A 10,500-nucleotide genomic window follows, 5' to 3' on the forward strand; every position below is an offset into this window, starting at 1 on the left:
AGGTTGTATGTTAGTTGTGTCAATGTGTGGAAAATATTTGTCATGTTGAAAGTATGACTGCAATCCAGTTAAAATGATTACTAAAGGCCAAACAAACTCCGTGTAAACCAAAAACCTATCCCTTCAAAAAACATTAACCGAGCATATGCAAGTAACCATGTCTCTCTTCTGGTAGCTGGAAGATGACCCAGATTGTACAGTTTTGCTGCTGAGCTGAGTGGAGGCATATTGGCTGATGGACTGTTACCTGATAGGGCTGACGGGAGACTGTCGTACCTTCTCTTCATGCTCTGGCACTCGTTCCCAATGAAAATCTAGTTTCCAATCAAAAACACCTCGATGCAGGCCCACAGAGTGATGGTACTGAAAAGTCTTCCAGTCTATGACATCTATGACAGGGGAGACGACACTGTTTCTGAAAAAGACAATATCATTTATTTTCAAAGGCAAAGCACAAATTAAGTTCACTACTCTGTTAGGGAACAGTGGTTCTCCTCTTTGACACTGTCAAGCACAAGCACTCCTCTAGATGTTGAGTGCTCTTATTTTCCCTGCTGGTAGAAGCCCAGTTGCTCAGTGCATGGCAATACTGAGCCCGCAGTGAGGAATCTAAAGATCAATAATTTATTGATAACCTGTACCTTGCATTGTCATTTAAAGCTATTCAGGATTTTGCTATGAGTTAACCATCAGAATTCTTAGAAAGCTATTTCACGCAGAGGCCCCAACCTCTGATGTTATAGGATCTGGAATGGATGCAAACTTTACAGCAAAAGATGATTTTGGCCTCACACAGTTTACCATCCTTTGATTTTCCTGTACATGTTCCACACACTTCATGAGTTTGTCACTTCAGGCCAATGAAGAGTGCACCTATCCTTATTTTGTTCTGCTGGTTGTTTTGCAAAAACATTTATCATCGAGTTCATAAACCAGTTTCTGTTTGTATTTTATTACAAGCTTAAAATGCTCTTGCAAATGCACTGTCACAGTGTGGAATCTACTTTTAAGAGCCAGAACAGAGCCATTGCACCACAAGCCATTGCACCAAACTCCTCCAATTCATTTCTAACTTGAGTTATATTTGGGTTAGTCTGAGAAGAGGCATTAGACATTTCCCCCTGGCAAACACGTCACAGTATTTCACAGTGTGCTTGTACATCATCTTGGAATTAACTGGTAGTTCAGAAGAGCCATCAGCATTCCTTGTTTCCAGGTCCATGACGTATCACATTTAGAAATTTTCAGAGTATAAATGCAATGGTATTAGGGACTGCAGGGAAAAAAGTGTTGAATAACAACATTATCAATTTCTTCTCCGTTATGCAAAAAGGATAGTCTCTGGTCTCAGTGTAAGGACTTGCCTACAGACAGAAGTTCCTCTGGAGAAAATTCAGTAACATTTACTAGGGATTAAAGTACCCTGGAAAAAATTACTCTTGTTCTAGAGTAAGAGTATCCATATAGGAAATTATTCTGGAGGCAAACTTTCCCTAGAAAATAACTTCTGGTTAAAACTGAGAGAGAGAAATGAAATGGTCAATTTTGGGGCAAAAAGTAGAAGGTTTTAGCTCCTCTTTTAAAGATTTATATGTTGGTCAGAGATCACTCTTTATAGAAATATGCTTAAAACTTAATACTATCAATGAAGAAGGACATCTCAGAAGTCTCCAACGCAGTGAGCCCTTTGTACTTTTCCATGGCAGAGACCAGAACCAGCTGAGGAAGATGGTTGAGTGATGTTAATGTAATCTTGACATATCTTCTCTGCCTTTACAATCACTAATGTTTTTTCAGTATCAGGGTGGGGGGAAACTCCAAACTTTGTTTTATCACAGTTGCCATTCCTTGTAGAGAATTTTAGAAGCCCATGGAGAAACAGAGACTACTGATTGTCACTGAATTGTATGAAGATGAACTAGGCAGAGGATAGCATTAAAATGACTCAGTTATTCCTTTGTTTCCTAGTAAGAGCAGACTGCCCTATGATGAGCTAAAGGCAGAAAGATTTAAAATAGAGAAGTGATTATATTTCTCTGTTCAGGTGTAAAACCAGCCTTTGTAATATGTAATAATAGGCACTCTCAGAAACAAGCATTCGGTTTATAAATAGATGAGGAAATTTTATGGTCACCTGCAACATTTGTAGGCATGTACATTAAGGCAGTGATTTGCTGGCATTCTCCCACAGGACTCAAGAAGAAATGGAAAGAAATTATGCCAAAAATAATAAAGCTGATATCCTCCCCTGATTCTCTTGATGATACCCCTGTGATATAGTTTTGTATCCAGGACAGGAGCAACTACCTTAAACTCAAGGCAGCAGGAGCCTTTCTACTGAAAGTTGTATTTAACCCTTACTCACTAACAGCACAAAAAGGAAACCAACTGCTTCTAGAAGTTACTAAAAGGTAGTGTCCTGATGGACTCACACAAGCAGGTGTTTTTTCTTTGATATGCTGAGAAAAATCTATCTAACAAGTTAAATGGATTTTATATGACTAGACTTCAAAAAACAAAAAGTCACTGTAATTGTAATTTCTACAGACTGCTGCATTCTCCAGTGTACAAGTATCTCTGACAACTGTCTGGTTAGGAGTGTAGTTGGAGTCGTATACTTCCCACCTCAGTTTGTTGCTACTTGCTGAAATGCATGCTATCTATTGCTACTTGTTTATCCATTCTCATCCAGACAGGACTGAGGAACTAATGACCCCAGGGTAGTTTATTTTACAATTTCAGAGTCAAGAGGGAAATATCAGGAGGGCGTATTTGAGTGGAAGCCGAAGGAGGCAATGTAGACTAAACCATAAAAAAACCTTGACCATGAAGACTAGACCACATGTGCATATCCAAGATAGTTCAGACAGAGACAATGTGGATACTCAGTTACACTCAGATATATTCTGGATCAGATATATTCTGGATCAGATGATCCAGACATTTCAGACTTTCCTACGTTCTCATATAATTTCAGCCATTTAAAACCTGTCCTTTTTGGATCCACCTTAAATTTGTTGCCACTATAAAACTCCAAACTCCAATGATGCTTCTAGCATCAGTGCAATTGCTCATAAGAGTAAGCACCGCAGTAGTAGTTCTGGTTGAAATAATCCTTTCTTTTTAATGCATGCTTTTGCTTTGCTTGTTATTGGGCATTAATTCTTCAATGCCATTCAAGAAAAATACCTGCAGTGATGTAATGGATTCTGATGGTTTGGAGACCAAGCAATTATCCAAACTATCTGCAAATTATGACATGGAAAATTACAGTGTTTAAGACAGCTGAAAATAACTCATGGGATAGGTCACATTCTACCCTGGCTAAATTCAACAATAAACCAGAACAAAATAAAATCTAATCTCCTTTCCCACAAAATTACACAGTACAAACTGATAACTGTGTTTTAGAGCTATTACTCTAGTAGCTCTTTCAGAATGCCAAGATTAACAGTTTTCAAGAGTATGTTTGTAAGTGTAATGCTAGATCTTCACCTAGTGTAAACTGGCATAGCTCTGCTCAAACCAATAGAAACGCACCTTCTTAAAACTTCAAATATTGGGAGTGTTTTTCTGATCCGAAATAGAGGAATCCAGTAACTTTATCTTGTGTGAAAACTGGTCAATGTTCAATTTTAATCTTAATCAAGCAATGCTTTACCTATCTTTTGGTATTAATGCTTTTTTTATAAAAGATCTGTTTTCTGCATATTTAGTGATCATCTGATGTTTGTGTGGTTCTAAATGCAAATTTGCAGCAGCAGGTAATTGAAAGTTGGAAGACATTCTTAGCTATTCTTTTTGTTTTTAACTGGGTAACTGGCAGACAGTCAGCAGCTTCTCGGCACTTTGAAATGAAACACACACTGGCAAACTACTGCTAATTTTACTCTGTGGAATCCAGGGAAAGGAAAAAACAGGAAATTCAAATACAACTAGCAGCAAGGCTTTGAACTGTTTGACTAATTTGTGAATATTTCAAATGCTTGGAACACACATGAACTACAAAAGGTCACAATTCTATGAAAAAGAGCAACCCAAACAAGAACAATTTCCTGGTTTGGGATTTCTCAACCAAATACAATTGCAAATGAAATGTCTTCCCATGACCCTTTACAGTCACCATGGACGTTATGTTCTTTTCTATTTTTAGAATAAGTAACATGAGGAGAGGAAGATTTAATTAACACATCTGTTTTGAAGTTTTAGATACAGTTTTTTGGAAGTGCTTTTTATTGATTTATACTTTCTTTTGCTGGGAAGGGAACAGATTTTAATCTGTTTTAATCCCCCTTTAAATAAGGAGGAACAAAAAAACCAAACATGAAAATGATGTATTTTCCTCAACCAGATTCAGAGTGGATCGTTCCCTGCAAAAATTAGATAGCTAGGAAATCCAGGCAGTCCAAGTTCTCTGGCTCTGCACGTAGTCAAAACTTCAGCAAGCAACTGAGAACCCAAGCTGGTTCCACAGCATGCTGCACTTTCACTGAAAGCACCTGGCTGGCTGGCTGAAGTCTTCAGGGAAATAGTAATGCAAAACATTCAAAATTAGATAGGGCTAATAAAAAGATAAAATGCAGTGATCAGGAATGGTAAAGCTATGGTATAAAGTATTACTTAAATACTGCCTTACAGACCAACTGCAGACTAACTTAGGGCATATGAACTGCCTCCTTGAATTGATGGACTACTCATATGCTAAGCACTGAACATATACTTCAAATCTCTGCTAGGTAGAGTGCTAAGGGAATGCTTTATTTAAAAAAAAAAACCAACTTTTGAACCTGTCTTTTTTGTTAAAATATTCAAATTTGTATGTGGGGTACCAAAATCTGTAGGAGTGACCAATACCTTTTTATACTGGACAGTCAGGGCACTGTGCTGTGAATTATGCCTAAATCCTCATTGCTCTACTCTTGGCAGTAATTATGGCTTTTTGCTTTTTGCTTTAGATTCTCATCTTCAGTTTCTTTACCTCAACTTCTTTAAAATAGGTCACCTACTGATCCTGATCAACTGTGAAAGATTGTAAAGAGATAGCATATCTTCACATACCATACCATGTAAATGCAGAACATTAATTTACTGAATTTGGAATGAGTGTTATCAACAAATGGAGGATATAAAAGGATCAGGCAAAAAGAGAAGTCCCAGGAAGCAGGCTGTTCTATGTGAAGTATATGGAAGGTTTTCAAAACAAGGAGAGTGGCATGGACATGCATGCTCAGATGCTGGGGTTGTGTGGGCTCTGGATGGATAACATCATGCTTCCGTGAGCCTGTGAGAAGGTAGAAAACAGATGGCTTACGGTAGCTCAAAAAGCTGAGGTATGGGCCACTGAGAAGCGTAGAATCAGATTAAAAGAGATGAAGGAGCTGTTCAACTTTAGTGCAAAAGACTTCCCTTCTCTCTAGTGTATTACCATAAAACCAGAACCACACAGAAATTTTCTGGACAGCAGAACTCTGTTTCTATTCCTGTACGTACAAGCAGAGGCTCCCCTTCACTCCTGAACAGGAGCAAGCAGTGGATGAGATACCTTTCCACTGCTATGTTCATTTCTTAGTCTGTTTAACAGCATTTTCATTAAAGATTAGTGACCTAGAATCATGGTGCTAAGCAGAGGCACTTGGAATTTTAGAAACTAGATAGGCTTCTTTTAATAATTTCACAGGCTTCTGTTTCCTAACGTAATATTTGAGCTGTGGTATAGGCAGTGCACCAGCACAGAGGGAAACAGCCCTCGCAACGAGGAGCAGGGGAAAGGTCCTAAAGGCAAACTACCCCTTTGCAAGCCACCCCTCTGTCACAGTTATAGTGCCCATGCCTTTTTTAGAGGTGGAATTCCTTGTCAAGGATATAATCAAGGCTCATTTTGTTTTCATGCAGTATTCTCAGGAACCACAGTTGGGATCTTTTTTTTAAAAGTCATCCTGCTTCAGCATGATGGTTGCAGTTTTTAGGTTAAAGAAACAACCTTTTCAAGGCTTCATGGCACAGTTTGTTACATGCCCCCTCTGCCTTTCACTGCCTTTGGACTGAATACAAAACAGCAGCTGTCTCCTGCAAAAGGCAAACCCCTCAAAAGACGACTGTAATAATTGCACAGCTGCATTACTATGCACCATGCTACTCACCTGGAATTATCCTGGAACACAAACAGTTGTCAAATGAAATGATCTGTGGGGCATCTCCTGTGGTTTCTAATGTTGTCCAGGTGCCTATGGTATTCATCCTCAAATAATCAAAATGTCAAGGGATGCTTTACAAACCGCTGAACCATTCTCTAGGCGGTGTACTAAGCTGATGCACAGCTTCCCAGGCAATTTGTTAGGGATGGTTCACAGAACTAGTCCCAATCAAGGTGCCCATAAATGCATGTGTAATGATTTTAGAAAGACTCAGTACTTTTGGGGAAAATAATTTTGATTGGGTTAGCGAATAAAACCATCGTGTGGGGAGATGAAATGTCATCACCCAGAGCAAGTCAAGTATCTGTCAAATATTTCCATACCTGTAAAATTGGGATAATTTTTCTCGTGTTTGTCCTGTCTGTCATTACCACAGGCTACTCAGAACTGAGGGTATCTCCCTTTTTGTCAGTATGTTCAACTTACAGTGAGGTCTCAGTTTGGGCAAGGATCTCTCGGCATCACTCTAAGACAGGTCACAATAATAGTGGTAGATCTGATCAGGAGTCTAGAAAATTAGGCTTAATCACAATTTTCAAAGTTAAAATCTCCCTTCAGCTCTGCTAAGCTCCTGCAAATGTTTGAGCTTTGGAAAAGCTGCATTTTTCCTTGCCAGCAAACAACTCACTCACTCACTCTAGGTGATTAAGTGTTTTCCCATCCTGTCTCTCCAGCAAAAGTGCATGAGTTGCAGCTTGACTGGTACATTAAGAAGAGGAATGATGGATATTTCACCAGTCACTGTAAGCTTTTTTTCAATGTACTTTCCTCATTTGGGTAGTCTCAGGGAGTGCGCATCATTCAATTTAACAGCTCCTCAACTGCTAAATGAAGCCAAGTTGACTATGCTAATGCTTTACATTTCCATAGTGATCTCCATGCAAGCATTACAAGCAGTTTGGGAAAAATCATGAATTAACTTCCTTATCAGGTCAGTGTTATTATCACCATTCTTCAGCTGGGAAAGAAGGACAGCAAGGGAAAGTGATTGCCAGATGCCTTAAAGCATGTCTTCCCTGTGCACTGGAGAATGGCACAGGTTCTCCACACTAGCAGTGACAAAGCTTCCAGGGTCAGATACAGTGACTGATACAGTATACAGAAAGGGATGGTTTAGACCATACTGTTATCCAAACATCCTTCTACCTTTGCTCCATGGATTCAATTAGCCATTAGCTAACTCAATGTTAAATTCTGCTCTCCTGGAGGAATGAATGAGCGTATGAGCCCTATAGGGGAAGAGAATCCCTTTTTCACCCCCTGGTGACAGTGGGGTGAAATCTCAGAGCTGTGGTAGGCTTGGTGGCTTTGCATTCCCTTAGCAGGGATAATTTTTGACAGTGAGTCACTACAATTGTGGTGGGGTCCTAACTTCTCTCTTGCCATTGTAAATCCCCCTTCACTATAGCTCTCCTCTGAGACTTTTTGTAACTCCTTCAATTTCAGCAATACAACCTTGAATAAGGACTGGCCAATTGATACAGGTAGGAGTTTTGCATGAACATCAACAATAGACTATAGCTCAAGGCAGAAGAATCATGAAGTATATTCATAATAAACCATCTAATAAGTCAGCAGACAAAAAATAATCTGCTTTTCCAAGGAGGATCTTTTAGAAAAGAATAGTCCTGACATCCTAGGACAGTATTACTCTTGCTTGCAGTATTTGTAATGTTTTCATCCAAATGATGTAATAATTTCTAAAAACTCAAATTAATTCTCTTATAAGCAAACATAATCAGCCACAAAAGCAGCTTGTTCCAGTGCCTGGGAACAGCCTTTGAAGGTCTTTAGTATGACTATTTAATGGTTGGTAAGAGTTTTAAAGATGTATTTTTTCTTTTACCCCGTCAAGCAATTATTCATTTTTTCTCAAGTGGCTTATGGCTAATGATAGACAAGTTAATGTACACATTTTTCTTTCAGAAAAGTCCCTTTAATAAAGGATTTACTGCTATGTAATTCTTGAAACATTTTCAGTGATTTGATCTCTTTGAAGGACTTGGGGACTGCATAATGGGCTCAGCTGTACATTAGAGAGCAGGCCCAAGCACCAACCTAAACATGAAAGACTCGGAAAATACCAATCTGTACCTTCCTCTGTCAGTTTGGTGTCAGTGAAAGTACCTGTGATTATCTAGAACTGTCTAGGCTGCCCAGAAAGTCTATTTTTTCTGTGGAACAGAGACGGTACAGGTGACATTGGTATGTAGCCAAACTGGCTCAGGAGGACAAAGCATTTTATGCTTGGCTTCATGACTGAGACAGCTAAAAAGTAAAAAAAATGGAGTCTTGCAGTAGTTTCTTTGGTGGATGTTTGCCAATTTCCAAGCAGCTTGAGACTGCAACTTTTTTAATTCAGACCACCAGGCAGCCTTCTTATAGCTCTAAGTGGATACAAACTCTGACAGTTCAGTGATACTGTGTGTGCAGTGAGGGTTATCAGCTGTGTGACCTATCCTGCTTCCCACATATCAGTGATGCATATGGTGATAAGGTAGAAAATAAAAGCAATGTGACCAGAAGGAAGAAGGTAACAAAGAGAGGATAAAAAAACCACCCAAATCTTTCCAAGTACATCTCTTTCAGCAGAAATTAGCATATGCAGGGAGCTCAGAGGTCACGGGGATATTTACCGGTTGCTGGACAGCCTGGCTAGGAGAGGCTCCAGCCAGCCCTTCTGACACTCGCAGTGTGAATCCATGAAGACGAGCACATCCCCGGTTGCCCGTGCAGCTCCTAGCATCCGACCTCGGATGACTCCAAGCCTCTTGTTGCTCCGGATGAGTTTCACACCATCCAGCTTAGAGATGTATTCACTCAGAGCTGACTTCAGGGGCCCTGTCAGAAACAGAACGGTCATGGAAATGTTTTAGCTTTGATTCAAGCTGTTATAGAAAAGCAACAGGTAGTAGGAGATGCTACTTCTTGCTGGTAAAATGTTTTGGGGGCATTTGTTTTACATGGCCAAGTAGGCCACATTCCAAATATTCCCGCATCAGCATAATGTCAAAGAGAAGTAGAGACTAATGGAAACTGAGATTCACTAGATGTGAAGATATTCCTGTGGGAAACTTAATAGCTTCCTCTCCTGTTTTCAGCAAAAGGTGGATGCTCTCATCATCACACAAAAGGTGCAGATCAGAGTGAGATGCTACAGGTGTTTGGCTTTCCCAAGCGCTTTAGATTACTTTAGCAATGTGGAGTTTTCCACTCTATGCTTCAGCCAAAGTCCAAGCCTGGAAATTATTACAGCAGATCTGGTCCAGTGGGAAGGCTAAGATTTGCATAGTGTGATCTTATTTTAAAGTAAGAAAATTCAGAGTGATTGGAAATGATGGGGAAAAAAGAAACATATTTCACAGTTGAAAGGCTAAGCTGAATTCTAGGGATGGAAGAGTGAAACCTGGCAGCCAGCTCAGGGCTCTGCTTAGCTCTCTTCCTGAGAGCCCTCTTTGCCTTCTACTCTCCTCACGCACTTCTTGGAGGAGGACAGTTTCTTCCCTGAAGAAAGAGCTCACATACAGAGAAATGGGGACTACCTTGCTGGCTGAGATCGTCGACTAGGATGATATCCTTGAGGGAGGCCTTAGGGGCTGTGTCCATAATGCTGTGCACAGTTCTCAGCAGAGTAGACCAGGCTTCGTCATGGAAACAGATGATGACACTAGCAGTAGGCAGACTGGAGTCATATTGTTGCTGTAGGCACCTGCATGGGATCAAATGAGGGAGACACTAGAAACACTGGTACAACTGGCTACTTGTCTCTCAGAGCAAAGCTGTAAGCTACACCTAAACCTTCAGGGATGGAAAGCAGTTTAAGATATCAGCTCACTTTTAACGAAGCAAAGGAAGTATTAAGATGTCCGAGACCGGAATACAAAGTGAAAATATGGGAATGACATTATAAAAATTAAAATGCAAGAATAGGAATATTTTTCTGTATTCCAGGATACTTTCTTCTGCTCTGGCTGCCTGAAAATACACAGCTCAACAAAAATGGTCCAGAAGGCAAAGAAAGAGAAACTGAAGACAATTAGAGCAAAGCAGAGAGGGGGACAAAGCAGGTCAGTCAGCCTCCACCAATTTCCACATTTTCTCAGGTAACACAGAAAAGAGTAAACTGAAATGCAGTACCTTTAAGACTAACAAGTAAAATAACTCATCTGCACAACAGATTGGTATACCTGTGGACTGCCTGACCAGTGACTGAAGCCAACATCTCAGTCCTGTATAGGAAAGAAATGGATCCTTACATGGGCAATGAAAACAAATGTAGATACATTTAAGAAAGTAAATGTATTTT

The 10,500-nt window shown here is 39.9% G+C and overlaps 1 protein-coding gene across 1 annotated transcript in view; it reads right to left on the minus strand.

Annotated features, from left to right (window-relative positions):
- Positions 1-10,500, minus strand: part of GALNT15 (polypeptide N-acetylgalactosaminyltransferase 15) — a 24,727-nt gene that overhangs the window by 8,780 nt on the left and 5,447 nt on the right. The window contains exons 2-4 of the mRNA XM_009325698.1: positions 9,737-9,903; positions 8,831-9,035; positions 248-415 (exon numbers count right to left, since the gene is read on the minus strand). Of these exons, the coding sequence (XP_009323973.1) occupies positions 248-415; positions 8,831-9,035; positions 9,737-9,903 (540 nt within the window). The remainder of the gene's footprint in view (positions 1-247; positions 416-8,830; positions 9,036-9,736; positions 9,904-10,500) is intronic.

The sequence above is a fragment of the Pygoscelis adeliae genome, unplaced genomic scaffold (assembly GCF_000699105.1).
Source record: "Pygoscelis adeliae isolate BGI_AS28 unplaced genomic scaffold, ASM69910v1 Scaffold226, whole genome shotgun sequence".
Taxonomy (NCBI): Eukaryota; Metazoa; Chordata; class Aves; order Sphenisciformes; family Spheniscidae; genus Pygoscelis; species Pygoscelis adeliae.